Source organism: Nannobrachium achirus (genome assembly GCF_963921795.1).
Source record: "Nannobrachium achirus genome assembly, chromosome: 5".
Lineage (NCBI taxonomy): Eukaryota > Metazoa > Chordata > Actinopteri > Myctophiformes > Myctophidae > Nannobrachium > Nannobrachium achirus.
This window is the reverse complement of record NC_137814.1, coordinates 46316697-46343511: the sequence shown is the minus strand read 5'-3', so window position 1 is coordinate 46343511 and position 26815 is coordinate 46316697. Positions and strand designations below refer to the sequence as shown.

Here is a 26815-nt window from a genome sequence, read left to right as displayed (position 1 = left end):
ATCAAGAAAGCAAAGACAGATTGAGATGTGTAGTATTGTGGATATACAGTTCTTTATAGCAGTGATTCTCAACTTTTAGGCGACAGGCCCCCAAATGGAAACAAATTATAAGGGTCTCTCTGGTTTCATTTGTACACACTTACAGATTTGTATGAGTCCATTTGGTCTCTAACTATAAATGATTAATTTAGCTGGGGACCCCCTGGAACCACCTCAAGAAACCTGGGGTCCCTGTACCCCACGTAGAGAACCAGTGTTTAGGGGTTTGATTGGAGTTGGGCGTAATCTTGAACCAAGGTTTTTGGTTAAAACAGATTTCTGGAGTTAAGCTTACAAATTAGAAAATATTCAGGTTTGGGCTGTCTTATTTATACTTGGTTGCACGCATGTGTAACCTCGCCTGGTGATCGTTAACAACGGGTGGTTTGATCCGGTCTAGGCGGAAACCACAAGCAGAATAAGTGGCGTTGCTTTGTTTTGTTTCCCCCAGTTTGTTTCCCCAATCACTATTAAAATTCTCGAGTAGCCTAGTGTAGTCTTGCCAGTCGCTACAATGCCGTGCCAAAGTGTTGATGTCCTCACAAGCATAATAATATGCTCTGTGTGTGTGTCGGTGTGGATGTGTGTGTGTCTGTGCGCGCGTGTGTGTGCAGGTACAATGAACTCCTCTTCATCATTGACACCTGCCAAGGAGCCTCCATGTACGAGAGGTTCTATTCTCCTAACCTCATGGCCCTGGCCAGCAGCCAAGTCGGAGAGGACTCGCTGTCTGTGAGTCACCGTATATTTTCCTGCACTCAACATGAATATAAATAAAGGGTTGCTCGCTTATAAGCACAAAACACAGAAGCTCAACATTACTACTGCTTACTGCAAGTACGCACAACTAATTAATTTCTGGAGAGTTGACTTATTAAGCTTTGAGAGAGTGTCCAAATGGATCCTCCCAGAGTTAATTGAACACTCAGGATTGTAATGTGCACTGCAGGCTCCAAAGGTCAAAGGGATGCAGTTGTGTTTGTCAGAGAGAGACATTCCTGAAAGCCTCCTAAATAATCTATACCAGGGGTCTTCAAGGCCAAGGACCCCTTAGTTGAGAGAGAGATGAAGCAGGGACCCCCACTACCTTATCATAGATTCCATATAGTTTCATTGTTTGACCACACAATCGTCAGATATTCAGATATTTAACCACTTGAACCGTCAATACTTTAACTTTCACTCTGTACTTAGTCTGCTCTTTTTCCCCTCTACACCAAAGCTAGCCACCAAAAATAGCCGATCTACAAGCTGCGAGGCGTTTTGAGCTTGTAGATCTGCTATTTTTGGCTAAAGTTCTCAGAATATGGATGGACACAAGGGTTCAAGTGGTTAATATAAAAAAAGAAGGAAAAAAAAAAGTTTCTATCACTCAAAGATTTGGAGGACCCCCTGTAGTAATTCTGAGGACCCCCTAGGGATCTGTGACCCCCTGTTGACGACCCATGATCTATACTGTTGTTGTGCAGCATGCCAGACTTTATTTTCAACTTTAAATTCGACCATACAGTAGGTTCAATAATACTAGCATGCATTGATATCGTTTTAAAAAATAACATTCCACTTGTAAATGCCGAATGAATTTGTTATTTGTTATGCCATACTGGCATACAAAATCATAAAGATCATTATAATATTGGTTATTTAAAATGTAATATAAGCAATGCAACATTTGTCCAGCAGTGTCCAGGAAGTGACCTTCAAGTAAAGATTTGTACAATTCTTGTTTTAGTTATTCATATGGGGTTTCTCATCGAGTTTGACTCTGTAGTGGTTTATAGCTGAATGTGCTACAGGCAGTGTACTTTGAGCTGATGTCTGACATTTACACAAATGGATAGACATTTCTTTAAGCCAGTGAGCTACTGCCTTTAAAATATGTGGAAAACATAGTTATTCATCACCAGAAGGCGTCAATCGTTATCCCTTGCCAACCAAAAAGCATAATCAATCATCACTAGGTATTGAGCTGTGTTTAATGTCAAACTCAGTCATTCATAGTTACAATAAATCATAATAATGCAAAACATCGGTAACTATATTATTTTTTACATTTTATTTCTTTCATTTCTCTCAGTATTTAGCAATGACAACCTAGTAGACTGTTACTAAAGTATCTGATATAGTGGCAGAGTGGCAATGACACCCATCACTTTCACATCAAAGGTGAATTTGAAGTGCCGAAGCGTTCCTATCTTTATACTTGGCAACACCTACCATCAGCTCCCAGTACTTGCTGCACGACTTGCCGTACCCAAGCTGTGCTACTCATCTAAGTAGTAGTAATGTAGTAAAGTAGTAATGTCAGAACAGAAGAATGCACACACACATTTTACGAAACATGGGTTTAATTGCTTCTAATTATCTCACTTGTTAACCCCATAATGGTAAATAATTTGAAAATGAGATCAAGGGTAAAGAAACATGTCCGCACACCTTCCTTCTTTATTCAGGTAACAAACGCAGAGTGACATTTTTGAGCCAATGCTCTTCTTCAGACACAGCTTCCACTCATCAACATTACTCTGACCTTTGATCATTAAGACTTTTCAATGCCAATGCCTTCCACTGAACTATATCGACTGCTAAAATTCCTGAGATGATTTACACAATCACACAGGCAAGAAATCTCTGCTTTGGTTAAGTCCTGATTCAACACTACAGCAGCAAATCTTAATCACAACCAGTAATCCAACTCACAGTGACTGAAGAAGACCTTAAACCTCACTCTGGGTTTGTTACCTAAAGTTACTCAAAGGGAGCTACAGTGTGGGGGACCTGATTCTTTACCTCTGGATGTGTGTGCGAATCTTTTTTAAACAATTTGGAATGCCTGTTTATTTTGGGGATATATATCTACAGTCCTTTGCTAAATAGACTATTTTGACATTGTTTACATATGTTTGAGGCAACATGCATGTTAAGATGCCTGTTAAATTCTCCCGACTATCCTGCCTGCCTGCCCTGCACTGCAAGTCTACGCTGACAAACATTTGCATACATGAGCTGAGACTCGACGTGAGCTTCGATTGTCGGCTACACTCGTCAAATTGATGTCATGTGGAAATAGCAGATCTACAAGCTCACAACGCACGTTGTGACCTTAAAAGCCAAACAGAAATGTAATTGTCATTGACAAAAACACAATTAAATCGTTAATCGCAATTATTTGAGGGACAAATAATCGTCATTCGTCATGTAAAATGTCATAATCGTGACAGCCCTACGCCAAGCATTGCATTGAAATGAGCAGACGCCCACTCTTTGGTTGCACGCAAGTTGGATGAATGAGGGGGTTGATTGTGCTCTGGTGGTTTGTTCCCCTTGGCGATAATAGAACCAAGCTCTGAAAGTCGCGTCAACCAGTTTGACATGCTCACTTGTTGCCTACGCTTTGTCTATAGCTGTTGAAAACAATGGGTGTGTTTCTTATAACGAGCGTCTGGCACTGTCTATCTGTCAAAGCCTTTATACTGTACACATGCTCACTAATTGGTAAGGAAGCCGTCTTCAGTCTGTGAGGACCAGATTTCACGGCAAATGTGCAAATTAGTTTTTGTCAAACAGTGATGTGTGCGGAACAACGTGCCTCCTGTATTCATTTGCCAATGCAGCAATTTGGCCTAATTTCCTTCTAAAGGAAGAACAATTGCAGCCCCGGAGTTACTAATTAGTGTTTTTATTATGATGAAGTATCAACATGATTCAAAAACCTTTTTTACTATGGCAAGATCCTGTATGTGTATGAAAAGATGACTTGGAACTGCAGCAATGATGAAGAGCAAATATTAAAACCAAAGCATGAAAATGACCCCAAAGCGTAAATGCAATGTAATGCAATTATAATAATACGTTTTTTTTTTGTCCATCTCCATCTCCAGCACCAGCCAGACCTGGCTATAGGTGTTCACCTGATGGACCGCTACACCTTTTATCTGCTGGAGTTCCTGGAAGACATCCACCCTGCCAGCACTGCCAACATGAATGACCTGGTGAGGAGCTGTGCGTGCGTGCGAGTTTGTGTAGCTATACTTATGGGGACTAAACGCATGTTCACACAGTCACCTGCAGGGGACCTCTGACAACGGTGAGGTTTAGGGATAGAGGTTAGGGTACAGGACTTGCATAAAAATGAATGGAAGTCTATGTAATGTCCCCACAAGTGATGTAAATATATATTGTTTGTGTGTGTGTGTGTGTGTGTGTGTGTGTGTGTGTGTGTGTGTGTGTGTGTGTGTGTGTGTGTGTGTGTGTGTGTGTGTGTGTGTGTGTGTGTGTGTGTGTGTGTGTGTGTGTGTGTTACAAAACTGATAATGTGAACACAAGAATAACCCTTTCTGTTGGTCCACTTTAAGAAGACCGAGTTTGGACTCTAAAGACTGAAAAAAGGGCTAAGTGTGAAGTCATGTTTGCACTCGCACGTGCATAGGAGGGTAGGTGGTGCTTGGGGATGAAGGGGGCATGGTAAATTGACAGTATGCTGACTATTCCCTTTACTTCATACTACACCACTGTCTGGTTTACTGCAAGTATTGATTCATCCTCATCTAAACTATGATAACCAGTGGTGTGAGTTTCTAGGACAAAGTTTCCTATGTGGATCCAGACCTTAAGCCTGATTCATGCTTTGGCAACAGCGTGCCTTTGTTAAGCTTAACTGTACTAATGCAGGACTCGTTTTTCTGTGACTTAATCTATGTAAACATTAACAATGGGGAAATTACTTGGCTTCCATAAAAGGGCTTTGTGGCTCTTACCATTCAAATAGCGAGGCAGAAATCTTTTAATGTCTGTTCCTCCCTTTCTCTCCGTCTCTCTCGCATTATCTACATTTATACCAGTAAGGCTCCCTAATCGGGAGATAAGCGACCGTAGGTCACTTATCTCCACAAATAGGGCAAAAATGTGTTTTGCCAAAATCTTCCTGATCCATGTTGATGACATGAGTGTAGACATACTGTGTAGTGATTTTCGTGATTTTAGGCCAAAATCTGTAGGAGCAGTGTCCAAAAATGTGTTTTTTAAAATCGGCCTGGAGGTGGCGATATATGGGACAGATTCATGTTGATGGGATGAGTGTAGACATACTGTGTACCGATTTGCGTGATTTTAGGGCGAAAATTGTAGGAGCAGTGTCCAAAAATGTGTTTTGCAAGAATCGGCCTCATGGTGGCGCTAGAAGAGGGCCATGTGAGAAATGAGGGGTGGGGTCTCCACGCCGGCAAGGCGGACGAATAGGTACCAGCCCCGGCTGTCCCGGTCGCTCCTAGCCGGAGTTACGGCATTTTATGTGAGCTGCAGTGTAGGGGGTCCTCCACTGGGGGCGCCACCACTTTTGCATCCGTTCTGGAGCACCAGGAGTCGGTGGTCCCCGGGAATTCCCCGTGAGCAGCCCTGTTGGGGTGGTCATTTGGTCATGTTTGCGCATTTGGTCATTTTTTACATCTGGGGGTCCCCCAGGGACCTGGGGGTCCCTGGAGCTCCGGGGGCTTGTCCAATCCCACGCTGAAACGATGCTTGCCTTCTGCAGAGCGTGTGTGTGTGTGTGTGTGTGTGTGTGTGAAAACTATGCTCTGGTGACCTGGCCTGACGCCTGACTATTGCCTTTATCGCTCACACTCCTACAGAGATAAACCCCCCCCCCCCCCCCCCCCCCCACACACACACACACACACCCATACCTGGGGTCCTACCCACTCTCCCAGGGCATTCGGTCAAATACTTCAATCCTAGACTCTGCTGCCTTTGTGCTTTGGTCTGATCAATACACTCCGACTAATGCATATTATTATTTTCCAATTTACCTGTTTCTGAGAATGCACTCTTTGTTCAAGGCATTTTTTGGTTTTTTGTTTGCAGCATTGAGAATCAATAGTATGGATTTCCCTGTTGGTGCCAAGATTTTCTTCGTTTTTTTTTTGGTTAAATCCTATCCCATTTAGATTTGTGCTCTGATGATGTCTATAGAATCCACTGTTCATTCTCTGTTTTCAAGTGGTTGATTGACGATCAGTCTTTCTTGACCCAAAGATGTTTCTTTATCTTTCTTTCTGAAGCGTGTGGTCAGATACAAGGCCTAAATCAGGGGTATCATACTGGCAGCCCATGGGCCGGTTGCGGCCGCAGTCTGGTGAAAACTATCCAAAGAAAAAGTGACTGTACGATACGATTACGATTGGTTATAATTTTTACTCGCTCGCTGTGCTCATTCAACACATACACATGACGTCTAAATGGTCATGGAATTCTATGTTACCTTTTCATACCCTGACGGTAGAGGCAACCACCAAGGTACCAACCGGCTCATTGGGAGTATTTATGGTTTCATTGTCTTGCTCAAAGACACATCAATATGAAGGCAAGAGGAGCCAGTGATCAAGCCGTGAGCCTTTTAAGTTCCCAAACGGCCGCTTCACAGTCCTACAGGCAGGACAGACGGTCGTGCCATGGTTTTTATTGATAATTGGCTGGCTGCGGGTGACATCATGACCAATGGGGAATTCATTCTGGGCCATTTACATACCGTTATGTGACCATTGTCATGCATTTTACTCCTCAGTGCGTTGGTCATTCAGCCTGAAATTGCACATGAGCATTGGCCATTGGCATATGCAGCAGCTGACAACGCTTAGTGGGCTATCAGACCTGTAGTCCCAAGTTTGCAGTCTGCACATAGTTGAGGCATCGGTGGGTATATGGACTAGTACTGATCAATTCAACTTTGTCACCTTTTTGTGATGATGATTCACCGTCTACACTGTTGAAGCCAGACGACTATTCCAAAGTTTTGAAGGCTACAATCTGTATTGCAACTACGCCCCCTGGAAGTTGCCATCGTTTGTCATTTCCACTCACGGAAATATATTTTAAAATATATTTAAAATATCCATTTCTCCAGCAACCTAGATATACCTCTGATTAATTCGATTCACAATTTCACAGTAGGACAAATTTACGTTACTGAAAAGATAAAATGGAAGTGGGAGAGAGACAGACATGTGCTTTACTTCCAGCCTTGAACATCTTCAGTGCTTCCGTTGTACAGACTGCATGGTGGAAGCATTTGAAAATGTTGCGAGCCAATCCAGTCTGTCTCGACTCTCGAGAGACTAGCGATGCTCTGCCTCTGATATAGTAGCTTTGATGCAGAAGATGAGCTGTGCAGACACAATCTTTGCCATGCGATGCTATTAGTCCTGATTAACACTTTGAACGCTTCTCTGACCATGTCAGCTGCTGATGGCAAGCTGTGATATACACAGTCAAATCCGCTGTTCACTTAACTGAGTGTGTACAAAGTAACATAGCGTCGTTGTCGGTTGGAAACCTTGCATGTCCAAAACCTTCCTTTTTTTTTGTGATCGCATCGCGAGGCGTTGTGTGCTTGTGCCTTGTAGATCTGCTATTTTCACTACTTTTGTGCGACACTTTTGTATGATGAACTAGGGATTTAATTTAACAAAAAACATACACTTTTGAAACTTGGAGATACAAGGTTTCATGTTAGATTTGTACACTCATGGAGTTCTGGATGGAAAAATTAATACTTTTTTACGGTGTAAGTCTGTAAGATGAGGGATATTGACCTTTGATCCACATCATTGAGTCATGATGACAGCTTATTAGCCGTTGCATGTTTGGTGGTCTCTAAAGAGCCATGCACAGTGTGATGGATGTTTCCTAAGTGTATTGCAGTACCACGGGGTGAAATGCTTTTATTGTACCATTAGTCCCAATGGGAACACAAGCACAAGCCCTGGGAGTCTCTAGAGTACCAGGACCACTTAAAACCAGTGGTTCTTAACCTGTGGGCCGTGAGGATATTGTAAGTGGATCGCCAAACAATTGGCAAAACAGTAAAATTGTATTGCTATTATAATTTCAATATATTATCATTACAATAATAATGTAAAACAATGTCATAGTATTTTTTTCTCTATTGATACAAGCCATATCAAACACCATAGATTGATTGATCATTAAAATATACATGCTCTGAAAAGGCACACGGACACGGCTGCCGTGATAAGTGGTCAGATTTTGAGATTTTCAAGTGGGCCTGAGTCCAGAAAAAACACTGACTTAAACCGTTGAGAAGACAATGACTTGTAAGTTGTGTGTCATAATAAGAAGCCACCATATCCGATGTGTGCTGATCCATCCACTGAGTTATACAAAGCCACCCGAGCTATTGAGATGTTAGTTTCTAGCGTTCTGAAGTGTCATGTAACATATCGCTCAAAAGATTCAACTTCAAAAATATTGACATATTGTGTGCTGCCTGAATGTCTGACGTTGATTTATTGTGCCTTCTTCCAGTTCAAGGTATGCCCTAAGAGCCAGTGTGTGTCTACTCCGGGCCACCGTACCGACCTGTTCCTGAGAGACCCGGGGAGTGTCCTCATCACCGACTTCTTTGGCAGTGTCCGCAAAGTGGAGCTCACCACGGAAACCATCAACTTGACCGTTACCGAGGAGCCAGCAGAGGAGAGGTGAGCCCACATTTATTCTCTGCGTTTGTCTGTTTTCCCGCAGTTATATGTAAAACGTTATATGTAACTTGCGGTATTCGAGTGATATTGTTGAAATCACAATGCTGCAATGATATTGCTACAGCCACAAAGCAGCACATTTGAGTAGTAAAATGCTTGCGAAAAAAAAAGGCAAGGAACGATTATATTTAAAAAATCTGTGAATTCAGTGGAGTTGGCAGTGAACTCTGCTAACTCCACTAAAACCCTTTCAGCAGTACAACACAAAACACAGATTGAGCTAATTTTTGCCTTTTGTCTTCAGTGCCACGGGACAAATTCTTTGATTTAGTTTAGTTAGATACACAATACGGCTTTGGTTGCCGTGCTGCTTGGAACTCCCCTCATTAGTTCTATCGATTCCTCTATTAATGATCTTCTCTGTGAACGTGGGGATGGAATATGGTCAGTATAGGCCTACTGCAGGTTACTATGCTTACCCTGTGGGTGATGGAAGACCTTAAATGATAGATCCCTGCATGTCATATACTGTATTATTTAATGGAAAGAAAAACACATTTTCTGCTATTTTCTTTTTCCCAGCGTGTAAATTACACAGTTCACACAACACACCCTGTTTGCTTGAATACAATGTCATGAGGGCACTGACTGCATTATTCCCCAACATACAGTACATACTGGGTGTGATAATTGGGCTGACCACTAGATGGGGGTAGAGAGCTGTCAGTCCCCACCAAAGCAGCATTGTACATTTTTCTGCATAATCTCATTTGTGTCTGGGTAAACATCATCTGCTTACTGATGTTGGCCATTCCCCAAATACTATAATCCCTTAATAAGGACACTCATTTAGAGCGTTAGCAAACCCATAGCTAATGTACCAAAATGTAAACAATCAATCACACATTAGCTCATTAGGCCTCACGTTGGCAATAAATTGCTCTTCCTCTGCAAACAGATGCGAAGGAAATGAAAACTTAGGTCCCCACTTACCTTTTATTAATTTCATTGAGCAGGCCTGTTAATTGAGCCACTGCCATGGTTACTGTATAGCAAAAGAATCCAATTCTTTCACAATTAGAGCTAATTGGCACACATTGAGTCCATTTAGATGCTTTTGCCTCAGGCTAGTTAGTCCTTACTTCCATCAACCACATTACTTTGATATTGATTAGCAACAAATACGGCTGGTCGAACCAGCCTCCAGCCAGCACTCGAAAAAAGATGTGATCATTGTAATTGAGCAGGCTTGTGCCCTAATTCTAGAGGCGTTTCCAATTATGATGTAAGAAAATCCCTTTCATTTGATCTTTTTTAATGGGGCATGGTTTGCTGATGCACTGAATTGACTCTAATCTTACACATCTTACACTTTTTATTAAGGACAAAAGACTGCTCCCAACATTCAAAGCTCCAGTGAGGACTTGGTGCTACCATAGCCTATGTAATGATGCAATGTGTTTTCATCTATGAGACTTGGGGACTGTGGCTGTTATGAAGCCGTAACCCTAGTGTCTCCCTATTCTGCAGACTGCCAACAGGCGAACATTCAGCAAAAACAGCAGATCTACAGGCTCACAATGCATCTCACCGTGACCTCTCATAATGTGAGCTTGTAGATTGACTAAATGCCTGAAATGGTAGTGCTGTAAGAGCTCTGTCCGAAAGCCCTTGGAAAGCGTTACATTATAAGCCCTGACAATGGGGCTATCGCCACTGGTGTTCACGGAGAGAGGACTGCGGATTCCCTCTGAAACAAATTGTGATTAAACATAGTGCGGTTTTAATTCACTTTCGCACGCTCAGCCAGCCATTCAGACAAGTGGAGGTGGAGATTTAGTGGTGCTGTGTACACGTCACTTGGTGTGCGTGTGTGTGTGTGTGTGTGTGTGTGTGTGTGTGTGTGTGTGTGTGTGTGTGTGTGTGTGTGTGTGTGTGTGTGTGTGTGTGTGTGTGTGTGTGTGTGTGTGTGTGTGTGTGTGTGTGTGTGTCTCTCTCTCTCTTTCTTTCTCAACGTTCCTGGGTCTCTCTCTGTCTTACTTGCATCTCCAACCCCCTCCTCGCTCATTACTAAACAGCTGTTTTTTCCCTGGAGGAGTCACAGGGCCTTCCATTAAGTGGATTACCCTGGACGCACAAGCTACTTTAATGGACCTCCCCTTTCTCCTGCACGACCTGTAGACCTTCTGCTACAATGAGTTAGTTCCCTTCGAGCCATTGCTTACTGTTGGCCGAAAATACATGTTCCTACAGGGCGTGCCGCAGCACCCGAGATAATTGGAATAGAGGTGAAGCTATCAAATTAGAAGTGAATTTCATACCTCATTGCGTCAAAGAGTAAACGTAATTAAATAACGCGACACGTGTGGCCACACTGCGGTTATTGGAGAGGGATTGCAGGAAGAAAGTGGGGGGGGGGGGATGTTCTTGGGTCGATATGGAATTAAACAGGCCATTAGCAGAACAGGTGTTAAATGAATATTTTCTTTGACCTTGAGATGGCTGGAGTCACGGGCACCACCGGTATTGGTTGGAGAAGTGGTGCAGATTCATTTTGAACCAAGTAAGTTGATTGACATATCCTTACTGCAAATCCTTTTTATGTAAAATAAAGTTCGCCTTGAATTTGAGTTCATATCCTCCTGCTAAGTGAGAGAGGGAGAGCTTGTGTGCAGAGGCAATGTCTCTCTTGTTCACTCTCACCTCCCTGCCACTCGGTTTCTCACATATCTGATATGCCCACGCAGGTTAGAGTATGTCGGAAGGTTCAGCGGGAGACTGTCTTCCAGACTGTCAGGTCTGTTTTCCTGTCTTCTCCCCCCCCCCCCCCCCCCCCCTATCAGGCAAGCAAAGAACCTCGGAGTTCTAGTGCGTGCACACAAACGACGGACAGCGAAATGGAAGAGAAGACAGGGACTTGCCAACATACAAACTTATAGGGGGTAGAAAAAGATGGGTGGTGGGGGGTCTGACACAGAGGGAAGTTGAGAGATGGAGAAATGCACATGCATTAGGGAAGAGAGAACAGGGAGTGACTCAATAAGAGGTGGATGGAGGAGGTTCACAGTGGTGAGCCCAGTGATAACGTGTGTACCAACAGCCCTGCACTGGCTAATCAGTGAAGGTTCTCTTCAGCCATTGACCCAGACACTGAGACACCTTACCCTCTATACATAGAAGATAGTCAGTCTAGTACTTAATGGGACTACACCATGAATTTTATTCAGGAGTGGTAATTTAGACTCAAACCTTTTGAAAAAATGTTTTTGGGACCCATATAAATATTTTTAAATGCATGATGTAGAACCTTTAACCGCTCTGTTGCAGCCTGACAGCAACAGGTTCGATTCCCGAGCCTGATGAACCTTTGCTTTTGGTTAAAGATGAAAGACATTTTGTTTTGCCTTGTTAGTTTGATACGTATATGGCGACTAAGGAGATATGGCCTTTGAATCATGTCTCAAGATTCTCTAAAACATGTCCAATGCTACTAGGAGCATCTTTTGAATGTTCAGTTATGCCTCCACTCAACTGAAGAGTAACCTGGAGGGAAAGACGTACCATCTGTCTGTTTATCTCGCACAGGGTAATACATCTTGATTGGTTTACAAACTTTGACACAACACCAGCCTTAAGTTAACTTTGATCGATGATGATTTCAGGAATTGCGCATTACTTAACCATTTGCTGCAATTTATAAATGATGATCATTAATAATTTATAGTCAGTGCAAAAGGGAAAAAGGAAGGGAGGGGGGAAAAGGCTTGTTTCAAGAATGATGTGCCAGTCACAAAGCTTCACCATCTGGCAAGATAAACCCGGCCTGAAGTAGATTCCTTTCCTTGACAGCTTCCTTCTGCATAATGGTGTCCCTCATAACAAAAGTGTAGCCATGGCAAAATTCAGGCTTCTTTTCTGGTGTGTTACGCTGTGTTACGTTCTCTCCCTCTCTTTATCTTATTCTCAGGCAGTGTGTGCCGGACAGCACGCACTGCACATGGCAGTGCGTGGCAATACGCTCTACACTACAACTAATGCTTGCAATTATGAAAAGGCAGGGGGCTGAGGAGGTTATGATGGATGATTCTGATTACAAAAAAGTTTGAATTACTTTGAACACATTATCTTTTACTTTGGATCAAAAAGATTAGGCAGGTTGTAATCTCTACTTTACTTATAATTCAGCAACTTTTCCAGTTTGCACACATTACTAAGGCAAATGTGGAGCCTGTGGTCTCCTTATTTCCTCTTCACCTCAAATGAGGAGAAGCCCTCTCAGCATCACGCCGGAAAAGTGTCGAAAATGTGTCTACCCGCGTGTCATTCATTTCCATCACTGCTGATGGGAGCTGGAGCCAGTAAATTCAGTTGACTACCACGGCAGACCCAGAGTAATTGGTCCCGGGAATGATTGCTGATTGAAGACATTCCCACTAAAGACAAAAGCCTGATGTAAGTGAGTGTTTAGCGGGGTTTTTGTCCGGTGGGAAAGAGGCTTTACATGGGTAATTACTGATGCGTTATTGACTGCGTGTCTCCTCATCATTCAGAATTCAGAAGATTCTACCCCGTACAGTGTCGGTGTGTATTAGATATGTCTTGCTATAGATTCTAAAGTTTGACGTTTGGCCTTCCCAACAGGCCTATGCATGGAGGTTTGCAGAGGGAAGGGCAGTCTTACATTGACCAGCTCCCGGTGTCTGAGATCATCCATCAGGTATGTATCACACACGTACATTCACAAAGGGATCAGTCTAGGACATTACCCATTCACCACGTAGCTCAGAACACATCCATCTCCTCAGGCATGAATGCATGCATGCACTTTCTCTCTCTCTCTCTCACTCACTCTCTCTCGCACACATGCACGCACGCACACACACACACACACGCGCGCACACACACACACACACACACACACACACACACACACACACACACACACACACACACACACACACACACACACACACACACACACACACACACACACACACACACACACACACACACACACACAGAGAGAGAGAGAGGTCAGTGGAGGACATTGATGATTCATAGCACAGTTCTGTACAAATTAGTCTCTAATTAGTATATCATCATGACATTTTCCACTGAGACATATTTTCCCTGACACTTGCATCTATGTGTGTGTGTGCGTGCACAAGACGCCTCCTACACCTCCTCCAATTCAGTCATCGGAGACATGTCCGTGTCGGTCTTAATTTCAAGGCAGAGCAGAAAAGTTGCGCGCGGCGTCCAACGAACAGATGTGTTTGTGCTGTTTCCATAGCAACGGCTGAGAGTGTGAAATGCAAGCACGTACCGGCCCGCTGTGCGGAAAGGCCACCGTGAAATCCAACAGAATGGAGTGGTTATGGGGGGGAATTGTGTTTCCCGTTGCCCCTGAACGCGATGGAGGCTTTGTGTTAGAATGACCTTCAGTGAAAGGATGCCCATCGCCGTTTTCACTTCTGAAACTCGTGTTTTGCGTTCAAACCGATGCACCCAATGTCCTGTATCATTTATGGAACACTCCTATATCATATATATTTAATTATTTTCAATCCATAAAGTTACACCTAAGAGTATTTGTGCTATAGAAGCAGGAACACTTTCCACAACACTTTAGTTTTTTAATCAGGGTGAGTCGAAATATTGGTCTATTAATGTTTGGGCTTGTGTGGCTGTGGCACTAAAGCTGTCAATGTTCCTTGTGTGTAGCTGTGAATAGAGTGTATACAGTAGTTCAACATGGGTAGCAAGAAACAATGCTTGGACATTCACTGTATCTCTGCTGGTATTTACAGTCCCACCGGGCCCACCCATGCTGAAAATAAAATATATGGATTCCATGTAATGTAAGGCACTATAATGGATAAAAGCTTTCACCACATAGAAAGTTATTTTATTACATGTTTGTTTGACCAAACTCCTAAGCGCTGTTGTGAAGCAGGCTTCACATAAATCTGCAATTATTCATTCTTCCCTGAAAAGCAACACCTTTGGTCTCTCTGGACACCTGAAGTGTAACCTTGAATATGGCATAGACAATTCGTCTTTTTTTTTTTTATATACAATCAAAATAGGATAGAATGAAATGCTTGAATAAATTATGAAGTGATTGCACTTGAACGCAATGATTTTTCTCTGTAACATTAATAGTTTCCCATGGTGCCCCATGGCATCTCCCAGCCGGAGCACATTTCAAACCAGGAACAAGGGATGTGAGTCATCGCCTCGAGCCTACTGTTCAGTTTTTTTAAATGGGTATTATCAGTGCTGTGTTCTACCTGTAACGCATGTATACGTAGTCTGCTCTCAGAAATTAAAATATGAATAGTGTCTGCACTTGTGAACCTTTAAAAGTAGCGTATTTGATGGGTATTATGCACTGGCGTATGCCCTGGCCAATCGGATCATAGATTATAGCATGCCCTCAAAAAAAGTCTAGAACACACCACTGGGTAATGGGTATTATTGTAAACAAGGTTTGTCTGGTCTTCTTGGGCTGTGTTCTGTTGTCAGAGCTGTTATTGATCAAGCTGTTGAGAATTTTCCCTTGTTGTTGCTTGTGACCTTACACTCGGAACAATTAGCATAATGTTGCAATTGCATTTCTAGTTTTGTTAGCTACAGCTGGTTACAGCTACAGATGTGCCTGAGTGAAGCAAAAGTACATCTGGTCATTGGAAGTGTGCTTTTGCAAGCTGTGAGTGAGACACAGCCCTAAAAAAAACATTGTCTTCCTACAGATGGAATTAGGACTTGTCAGAGGCTTAACCTCTTAAACCCTACCCTATATTCTTCATTGTATGTCAAATAGTAAAAATAGACGATCTGCAAGCTCAAATGATCTACATGCTCACAACGATCTATAATCTCACAATGCATCACAAGTTGTAGATCTGCTATTTTCACCAAACTGTACACTCTACAAATTAATGTTCAATTATGACATACAGTACCAGATCAGGGACGCTAGGGTTTATGTGGTTAAAACTACAATCTGTACATTTAATGTCCGCTGCCTCCATCTCCTGACGGAGAAGTAATTCCAACAATATTTGAACTACAACTACAACCAATCCAGTCTTCAAATAACTACTACCTGACACCAGGGTGATATTTCTCAATGAAGTGAAAACATAATAGTAATGGGTACATTTTTACACTCTGTTGAATTAACACAGTATTTTGCAGAGAACAATTACAGACACAAGCCTAGGACACACATTGTACGCCTTTTTAGTTCTGAGGAAAATGTCACTGATGTTCACACATCAGTGACACTGGGATAAACAAAGGAGCGACAGTCAGACAGGCTGGGCTAAATCAGTACGGCTACAGAGTCATTGCCCCTGACGTTGACAATGGACAGAAGGCCTCCAGCTAGTTATTCCAGAGAGTGGAGGCTGAGCACAGGCTTTGATCCCTAGCAAACGTCTACAGAGCATCATGACAGGAACTAAGAGAAGGCTCCATGGCCTAAATCTACAGAAGAATGTGCCAATGGGCTGGCTACCAAAAGGCTTGTTTCATATCCACTGAAGAAACCTGCATGTCCCAGAGTGTCCCATAAACACTTTTCCCCCGGAAGTAGTTAACTACAATTAATTAAACTAGAAGTTTAACTAAGTTTTTGCAGTAGCATGCTGGTAGTTCAACTGCATTCATGTGTTTATAGTGATTCAGTCACAGTGTGTGCCATTTTCTTTACGCCATTGCTTCTCTACTTCCGGTGTGAATTCATATCTCGCAAAACTACTATGCCTCCCATACCGTAGTACCCATAAATTGCTGATACAAATCAGTCAAGCACCCAAAAAAAATCACACCCGTGTGAACTGAGCGGTGGTCGTGGAGGCTGCGCAACAGCAAAACAAATATATATATATATATATATATTGTGTGTGTGTGTGTGTGTGTGTGTGTGTGTGTGTGTGTGTGTGTGTGTGTGTGTGTGTGTGTGTGTGTGTGTGTGTGTGTGTGTGTGTGTGTGTGTGTGTGTGTGTGTGTGTGTGTGTGTGTGTGTGTGTGTGTGTGTGTGTGGGTGGGTGTCTGGCCTGGCCTGAACAACAGCGCCCCTGGTCACAAAAGGTACTACATACAGGCTACATACAGACAGACACGCATACAGACAGACAGACAGACAGACAGACAGACCCACACACACGGCCACGTATAGGAGCGTTGTGACCACCGCTCAAAAATGTTTGGGTCAATATCATAATGGCCTTTCCAAGACTACAAGAGCAAGAATATTGTTGTGCCCCAGGCAGGTCAAATGCTGTTGTTTTGTGGCTCCAGCCAGTTAGCCCCAGAGAGCACAGGCTGAACATAGCCCTGATCGCTGCCAAAGGCCTGCCGAGCAATGTGACAGGAACAGGGCCAAGTCTCTGCACCCAGAAGCACTCTGGGAAATCAACAGAGGACCTGCCTCCAGGACCAAGACGGGCTTGTTTCAGACTCACTGAACACCGTGCATGCTAGAGTGTCTCGTGAACCATGGCCGTGATAATCTTATAATGCACAGGAGCGCTCGCACTTGAGCACACAGACTCATGTATATGCACCCACACACATTTTATGCAGAGTTCTAAGCCTGATGCTTGACATGATGTCTTGGTTAGCTCCCTCTCACCTCTCTCTCTTCTCTCTTCCTTTCTTTTTGAGCGGTGGTCACAACGCTCCTATACGTGGCTGTGTGTGTGGGTCTGTCTGTCTGTCTGTCTGTCTGCGTGTCTGTCTGTCTGTCTGTAGCCTGCAGTAACCTTTTCTGACCACACATTTTAAGGGAGGGGCGCTGTTGTTCAGGCCAGGCCAGACCAGGCACACACACGCGCGCGCACACACACACACACACACACACACACACACACACACACACACACACACACACACACACACACACACACACACACACACACACACACACACACACACACACACACACACACAGGGGGGAAGGGGGGGGGGGGGTGGGGGGGAACCACCGCTCAGTTCACACGGGTGTGATTTTTTCTCTGTTTTTCTCTTTGCTTTTTTTTCCTCCCAGCTAGATCTGTGCCCGTCGATGCAAATAGAGAATGAAATGCCCCACCCTGTTATGCAATACCCGTTGTTAGAGTACCCGTTATAACCTGCTGTCTGTCTGTCTCCCTTTTGTGCCCCTATATGGAGAATTCTGTATGTCTGCCCTTGTCCCTTTTATGCCCATATACGGAGATCCCTGTTATCATTATCTTGTCAAATATGGGCATGCCTATATATGGACATTCTGGAAGCTCCTTGTGCAGTGGTAAATGTCTGTGGAGCTTAAAGGGGAAGACCACCCATTTTCAATATTGAACTATGTCATTAATATACCTTAGAGGAGTTGTGTGGAAATAGAAAAAAAGTTCCCCCCCCTTCTGTGTTGCCTAGAACTGGAGGATTGATTTGGGGGTTTGTATTGTAAATTACAACTTGATGACATCACACATTGTGCTTTACAATACAAACCCCAAAATCAATCTTCCAGTTCTAGGCAACACAGAAGGGGGGGAACTTTTGTTCTATTTCCACACAACTCCTCTAAGGTATATTAATGACACAGTTCAATATTGAAAATGGGTGGTCTTCCCTTTAATGTCTGAAGAGTACAGCTGTGGTGATGTCTGTCTCGGTGTACTTTCTATGACGTTCATCTCGTGCAACGTTATGCCTCATTCACACTACGAAAAGCCAAGCTAATGGTTTGCATGGTAATTCAATGTATTCTCTATGCAAACCAGCTTTTAAAATTTCCAAGCTGGAAAAAAAGCTTGGAAATGTTTAAAGCTGGTTTGCATAGAGAATACATTGAATTACCAAGCAAACCATTAGCTTGGCTTTTTGTAGTGTGAATGAGGCATTAGTCTTGTATGGCATACAAGATTGCATACATAGGGACATACACACAGTATAAAGTCAAACATAGGAGTGGTTAGCACTGATAAACCCGCCCTACATTTGCATACTGTTCCCTGATTGGTCCCTCACTACATCGGAGAGAGTTAAATCCATTGTGTACATAATCTGGAGTCATGTGATCCAGATTTATCAGTCAGATTCCATTCCATTTGGCTATGACTGACTTGCAAACTTTGCGGGCCCTGCGGTGGGCAACCTGATCATGCGGGGTTCTGTGCTCAGAGGAGCGCACTTTTCTAGTTTCATCTTCCTCTACCGTTTGCTTTGTCCATCTTTTAGAGGATCACTACTACTTCCCCTACAGTTGACTCTGGTCTTGCCTCCGTTCATATGTCAAGTTAAGGTCTGGTGTTAATGTGGACGGAACATTTCTCCTGCAGCCGGGGGCTAGATATCCCTCCCGTCTCTCCCTGCATTCTCCCTGCTCCCAAAATATGGCACAAATGGCCCTTTAGTCTACTCCACATGGTTGGCAGGAACCTTTTCCCTGTGCCATGCGGACTCTCTCTCTTTCTTTCTTTCTTTTTTCTTTCTTTCTCTTTTTCTCTCTCTCACTGTCTCATTCTGTCTCAAAAGCATTCTAAACACAACGGGCAGTTCAGACACGTACGCATACTGTATGGTACATGTGTGTCATCAACCTGAGGACCGCTGGCAGAGATTTTGATTATCGCCTCATGGTCCCGCTGGGGTGAAGATGGGTGTGTAACCTTTGACAGACTGTCACCCTCAACGCTTCATCTCCATAGCAGTAGCAGAATGGTCAGAGTCCATCAGGCCTGTTGTCACCTTACTGTGCCTGTTGATTAGTTGTCATATTAGGTATGTGCAGCAGCGCCCGATACGAGTGCTACTCCAAGACGTCTTTGTCTGCTGCTGTTTGGAGCACTGACCTTTTTCTCTCTGCAGCCATTGTTCAAATGGGCTGATTTACAGAGGTAGATGTTATCAAATCCCATTAGTTCCGACTCATACTCAACCATTCCCTCCCATGTGTTTGTGTTCTCCCTTTCTCGTTCTCTCTCTTTGGATTTCAGACTAGTCAACTAGTCTATTAAACAGTGCTGCTCATGCTAGTCGATACAGAGATACTAGTTTTTAATTGGTTTAATTCGTATTTATTATCGTAATTTTATTTTAAAACACTTCTGTAAAAAGACATTGTTTTCCCTCAGCAGTCACATCTTGTCCAAGCTGATCCTCATTGTGCTCAAGGTTCTTTAACTATCCTCCCACATATTTAAGGCAGCATTCATGCAGTTTGACACTTTATAAAGTACCTTCTTCAACGAAAACACGCCAGCACAGATGCTAGACATTAGAATTCACTCACTGGCGCATATGATATAAACAATGGGTTTTCCTATTTGGATTTCACATAAGAAATGCATTTATTTCCTAATTGTTGTCTGATGAAACCATTTTGTAGGATATCCGTGACACTTGGCCACAAAATGCACTACTGTGGCATTAAATATACCAGTAAGGCTCCCTAATCGGGAGATAAGCGACCGTAGGTGGCTTATCTCCACAAATAGGGCAAACATTTGTTTTTCCAAAATCTTCCTGATCCATGTTGATGACATGAGTGTAGACATGCTGTGTAGTTGCGACCGTAGGTCGCACTTACTACAGAAAGCTGCTCGAGGTGTCCGTCTGTCCGTCCGTCCGTCACACACGTCACACGTCACACTTTTGCCCTGCTCATATCTCCGCAACCGTTGCCCCGATCCATGCCAGATTTTGCACACACACTCCTTACCTGCCAAACTACAACCTCCAAGGACCCCCGGAGCTCCAGGGACCCCCAGCTCCCTCGGGGACCCCCAAGTGTAAAAAATGAGCACATGTGCAAAAATTACCAAATGACCACCCCAACGGGGCTGCTCACGGGGCATTCCCGGGGACCACCCACTCCTGGTGCTCCAGAACGGATGCAAAAGTGGTGGCGCCCCCAGTGGAGGACCCCCTGCCACTGCAGCTCACATAAAATGCCGTAACTCGGGCTAGGAGCGACCGGGAGAGCCGGGGCCGGTACCTATTCGTCCGCCTTGGCGGCGCGGAGACCCCACCCCTCATTTCTCACATGGCCCTCTAGCGCCACCATGAGGCCGATTCAGATTTTGCCCTAAAATCACGAAAATCACTACACAGTATGTCTACACTCATGTCATCAACATGGATCAGGAAGATTTTGGAAAAACACATTTTTGCTCTATTTGTGGAGATAAGTGACCTACGGTCGCTTATCTCCCGATTAGGGAGTCTTACTGGTGATATTCGTGATTTTAGGGCAAAAACTGTAGGAGCAGTGTCCAAAAATGTGTTTTAAAAATCGGCCTGAAGGTGGCGCTAGAATAGGGCCATGTGAGAAATGAGGGGTGGGGTGTCCGCGTTGCCTTGGCGGACGAATAGGTACCGGCCCCGGCTCTCCCGGACGCTCCTAGCCCGAGTTACGGCATTTTATGTGCGCTGCAGTGGCAGGGGGTCCTCCACTGGGGGCGCCACCACTTTTGCATCCGTTCTGGAGCACCAGGAGTCGGTGGTCCCCGGGAATTCACCGTGAGCAGCCCCGTTGCGGTGGTCATTTGGTCATTTTTGCACATTTGGTCATTTTTTACATCTGGGGGTCCCCCAGGGTCCTTGGAGGTTGTAGTTTGGCAGGCAAGGAGTGTGTGTGCAAAATCTGGCATGGATCGGGTCAACGGTTGCGGAGATATGAGCAGGGAAAAAGTGTGACGTGTGACCACATTTGGTCATTTTTTACATCTGGGGGTCCCCCAGGGACCCGGGGGTCCGGGGGTCCTTGGAGGTTGTAGTTTGGCAGTCAAGGAGTGTGTGTGCAAAATCTGCCATGGATCGGGTCAACGGTTGCGGAGATATGAGCAGGGCAAAAGTGTGACTGACTGACTCACTGACTGACCCACGGACAGCCTGTGGAGGTTTTGGTAGTAAATGCGACCTACGGTCGCAAATATCTGGTTATTCGAATATTATATTAATCATAGCTTTTGTATTAACCTTATAGATTGAATTGTGCTCAATTTTGAGTTAACTCAACTCATTCACTGCCAAGAATATTTAACCAAACTACTAACCATTGCCAGCTATCTTTCGTTTTTCCTTAATATCTTTATTTATTTTTTAACTCCCGATCGATCACTGACAAGGACACGCTTTCTGTGCTTCTGTGAAAAAAAGAACGCGACTTGTTTAAGCCTTGCAAGCCAACGGTTATCGCAGATTGAAAAAGTCACTGTTTTGACTAACACATAGAGAACACTGTGTGTGTGTGTGTGTGTGTGTGTGTGTGTGTGTGTGTGTGTGTGTGTGTGTGTGTGTGTGTGTGTGTGTGTGTGTGTGTGTGTGTGTGTGTGTGTGTGTGTGTGTGTGTGTGTGTGTGTGTGTGTGTGTGTGTGTGTGTGTGTGTGTGTGTGTGTGTGTGTGTGTGTGTGTGTGTGTGTGTGCGCTTGCGTGCACGTGCTTCCACGCCTGTGTCACTACTACTTTTCTGTGCACATGTGAGCCATTCCCGGAAAAGTGTGTGTGTGCTTGTGCACGGATTGTGCACCATCGGGGAGTTGATTAATGTTCTGTCAACCTTTGGCAGCTGTCTCAGAGGTGGAGATGGGGTGTGTCCCCTTCATCATGCGACAGTCCTCATCCTCAACTCCAGTCACACATCAGCATGCCAATGCCTAATCACAGTAACTTCCATTCTGGACTGTGACTCTTTTATTCGTTTTTTTTTACCCCCTCAGTATCTTTTCTTGTGTATTTTGTTTGCGTTCCTTGACGGGTCGTTTCCCGGTCTCTGGCGTAAAATTGTTATTTGTTCTCTTTCCAGCTTGACACCACACATTATTATGACTCTGGAGAATTGAAAATGGAAACGGCAGAAATGAATGTCCCCCTCTGCTACCCATACCACTAACCCCCCTCCCCCCAAACACCCCACCCAGTACTACACTCTTCTCCCCTCCTTCATGCAGCTGCAGTGTCAGGGAGGATGTGCCCGTTCACAGGCCAAATCAACCTCCAACAAACATGCAGCCCCCCGTTTTTTTCATTTGTAAATGTCAATTAGAATTTGCTTTGCCGCATTGCTCACGCTCGTTCATTACGACTGATAACCGTTGGGGCGAAGAAAGCGGAAGGACGAAAGTGCCTTGATTTCTACCGTGCTTAAGGCTTAAAAAGGCGAGGTCTGCCTAGTGGTCCTTGCTTTTGCACAATGACTACTACTCTATCATCTGTGCTCTATGGAACAATTTGCTATGGTGTGGTGTTTGACCTTGGAGTGGTTGTGTTTGGCAGGGCATTTCAGACCTCCCTTAACGGCCATTAGCACCCTGCGTGGAACTGTTAATTAGCTCCAATCAATCAGATGGGTTGCCGTAAATTGATTTTGCCTGGGAATTTAATCCATTTAGAACGGGTACACATATTGAGTATCATTATTTTATGCTTTAACTATTGAAAAATAGCAGATATACAAGCTCACAGCGCGGCACCGAGTGCCGCGCTGCAAGCTTGTAGATCTGCTATTTTTGGAAAAAAAGTGAAATTAAAATTTTGACCCAATTCTATAAGTGTCTTTTGAATCCTTCTAAGGTTTTTTGAAAAACCCATGTTTCTATGTCAGCAATCTGGCCAGCCATCGTCAAAGAAAAGGTCCTTTTCACTTAACTGGAGCTCAGTTAGTCTGTTCTTGAGAGACTACTATGTCAGTGGTTCTCAAACCTTTTCATGTGAAGGACCCCCAAAATGATATTTATTTGGCCACGGACCCCCATCTCAAAATATTTAATTCCAGGGACCCCCCAGAAGCAAAATTTGAGTTGCAAACGTTCGCTTTAAAAATGCATATATATTCAAAGATTTGCACACATTTTCATTACTTTTTTTTTTTTAAATAGCAGATCTACAAGCTCGCAGATATGTGAGCTTGTATATCTGCTATTTTTCACTGGTTAAAGCATTCAATAATTCTAGGCCTAAATGGGTTAATATGCAACAGAAAGCACAAGTAAGGCAAGGGAAGATAGTTTTTGTGCCAAGGTCCCTGTCCTTGGCATTGAAATGTGAATGTCTATTGTTAGGAAAGGTCAGTGAGCAATCGCTTTCTTACAGCATCTTTTCTTCACTCTTTCTCTTTTCTGTATTACTTTTCCAGTGTCCTTTCTTTACGCCATGTTTTTCTCGCCGCTGTATTTTTCTCTGCTTCTATCTAAAGGAAATGTGCATGTGTTTGTGCCATTGTGTATGTTTGTTCACGTAGCCTTCAATTATTATTATTATTAGTGCAAAGATCATATAGAATCACAACCATTTTTATAATAAACACAACACACGGTTTCTTTGAAGATCATGGATCAACACCCAACTGCAGTCTGTGAATGAATGTCTACCCAAAGCAAGGCAAGTTTATTTGTATAGCATAGATCAACAAGAAGACAAGTGCATTAAAGGGTAGTTTACCCCCAAAACCCCCCTTTCTATACATTTCTCACCCCATGGAGACTGGAATTCATGGATATTTGTTTGTTTTTGTCGCATTCATAAGACAATAACTTGTGGAGACTCTTTGTGTCTCCATAGGGAACAAAGCAGGCTCTTTGTGTCTCCATAGGGAACAAAGCAGGCTCTTTCTGTCTCCATAGGGAACCACTGCTGGTAATCAAATTATTGTCTTAGGAATGCAACAAAAACTAAAGAATATCCATTAATTCAAGTCTCCATGGGGTGAGTAATTGACTGTCCCTTTAAGTGCAAAAGAGACATTTAAAGAAATGCAATTAAGGAGTTGAGAATACAAGCACAAGGAAGCCAATATTATCCCTTTCAAACTTTCAATCCAGATATAAACAGCTATTCACAGCTAAAACTGGAAAACACACACTTATTGGACCATATATTCATCTGTGGACCACAGCATTGCGTCCAATCTGGAATATTGCAAGCCTATTAGCTCTTATCATAATGTGTCCTGTGTAATAACCTCCAACATGGGTTGACACTTATCCATGCTGAGGAGATAACACCCCAAAGGGATGCAACTAGCCCCTCAATATCTGGACTTCTGTGACTTTATTGCCTATGGATTAACACTGAAATGGCTTAGTGAAAATAGCAGCACTGAGAAACTTCGTGTTGGAGGGGGACAAACATTTTATTTCTTATAAGAAGATTACCTGGCTTGGTTGTTGAAGACTAAATTCATTTGTTGACAAATGACTAGAAAACAATGTATATTGTGTCCCGTTGTGACACAGTACAGTATTCCCCATTGGTACCCTGAAATACACAATTATAGCAGGCTAGTTAGCCAAATCGCCGTGGTTCCAGAAATTTGGTTTACTGACAGGGTTTATAATAAATTTGTCATTGTTGCCAATTTATGCATTTTTTTAAAACTTTATATTTTTATTTTATGTATTAGAGACAAAACATGCATACATACAGAATTGTTGCCAATTTTAATCAAGCATCTCTGTGGAAAGTATTGCGGAACTTGCACGAGCACATTACCGTTAATACTTGAACCTTTCTTTCACCTTTGCTATACACCTTTCTGACGTGCTAATAAATCAGTCCTGCATGCACCGTTTGGAGAATCCTGCCACAATTGAGGGGGGATGAGTGTGCTGATAGCATCTTATCAGTTATTAAAAAGTGCCTGGATGACAAGAGTCCCCACAAAAATAGATAGACTGCACCATGTGAGAAGCGCTGAGGCTGCGAGATGTTGCTTTTTGCGTCAGGGAACGAGGAAGATAAAAAAAGAGTGCTCGTTATGCATTTAGGAAATTAACAGACAAAGTCTTTGGAACAGCCTACACAACATTACTGACTTTAAACCCCGCACTAAAAGCAGTGTGAAGGTCTCCTCTACCCCAGACGAGTTAAAAAAACTTCTACAAGGGATATTTGAAACTTCGAACATAATCAAAAATCACCCTCCCCACTCCCATCGATTGCCTCTGTCGATATTCAGTCACGCTGAGAGTGACGTCACCAGCTGTCGGTGAGGTAACCAGTGGTGAAGCAGATGCTATTCACGCATGGTTCGGTATCAGGAGTTTTCAGTGGAGAGGGTCTCAAGGCCCTGCAGGCTTTCTACAGATCATACCTCTGAGAGCCTCATGACTGGCTGCATCACTGCCTGGTATGTGAATTGTACTGATGATCGCAACATCAAAGCAATGCAGCCACAGAGAAACCATAATAGTTAACCCTAACCCTAACCCTAACCCTAACCCATTTAGGCCTAGAATTAGAAGGATTCAAAAGACACTTATAGAATCGGGTCAAAATTCTAATGTTCACGACTTTTCAAAAATAGCAGATCTACGAGCTCGCAGCGCGGCACTCGGTGCCGCGCTGTGAGCTTCTATATCTGCTATTTTTCAATAGTTAAAGCATAAAATAATGATACACAAAATGTGTACCCGTTCTAAATGGGTTAATAATAATAATAATAGTTACCTACTTTCTCCCGAGAGGGAAATTAAGTATTTTCAGCCCATCCCAGCTGCCCACAAGGAGCGTGTGAGCAATTAGGGGTTAAGAGTCTTGCTCAGGGACACACGTCGACATTGCTACCCTGGCCTGGAATCGAACCAGGGACAACCAGGGTCTCTGGTTCCCCAGGCGGGCTCCCTAACCATGCCCCCCCTCCTAAATAATGCCAAGTACACTAGCACAGACACATAGTTATAACATTACTTACTTACTGTAGTGTGTTTGTTAGGTTAGCACAGTTCTGCGGATTAAGTCCCGCCAGCATCTTGTTGCTTTTAAGTGATTTTGAATTTTAATTCTATAACTTAGGAGTAAGAACCTTGCTCATAGCACCTTCGAGCACATTAAGTGCTGGGACCAACAGCAACAGACATACTGTTTTAATAATACTGAGATTATTCATGGAAAACCTGTCTCCCTCGTGCATCTGTCCCTGTCGTCGACCTCACTCTGTCTCCTCATGCTGCAACTCTAGCTCTCCCTGCACCTCTCTCTCTGTGCATCTCTCTCTCTCCCTCCTCTCTTGTGTGTGTGTGTGTGTCTCTCTCCTTTAGTGTGTGTGTGTGTGTGTGTGTGTGTGTGTGTGTGTGTGTGTGTGTGTGTGTGTGTGTGTGTGTGTGTGTGTGTGTGTGTGTGTGTGTGTGTGTGTGTGTGTGTGTGTGTGTGTGTGTGTGTGTGTGTCTCTCTCTCTCTCCCTCCCTCCTTTAGTGTGTGTGTGTGTGTCTCTCTCTCTCCCTCCTTTAGTGTGTGTGTATGTGTGTGTCTCTCTCTCTCCCTCCTTTAGTGTGTGTGTGTTTGTGTGTCTC

General features: G+C 43.6%; 1 protein-coding gene across 1 annotated transcript in view; it reads left to right on the top strand.

Moving 5' to 3' along the window:
- pigk (phosphatidylinositol glycan anchor biosynthesis, class K) overlaps positions 1-26815 on the top strand; it is a 42026-nt gene that overhangs the window by 6163 nt on the left and 9048 nt on the right. Inside the window, exons 7-10 of the mRNA XM_080726715.1 lie at positions 654-771; positions 3921-4031; positions 8359-8531; positions 13173-13248. Coding sequence (XP_080582841.1) covers positions 654-771; positions 3921-4031; positions 8359-8531; positions 13173-13248 — 478 coding nt within the window. The remainder of the gene's footprint in view (positions 1-653; positions 772-3920; positions 4032-8358; positions 8532-13172; positions 13249-26815) is intronic.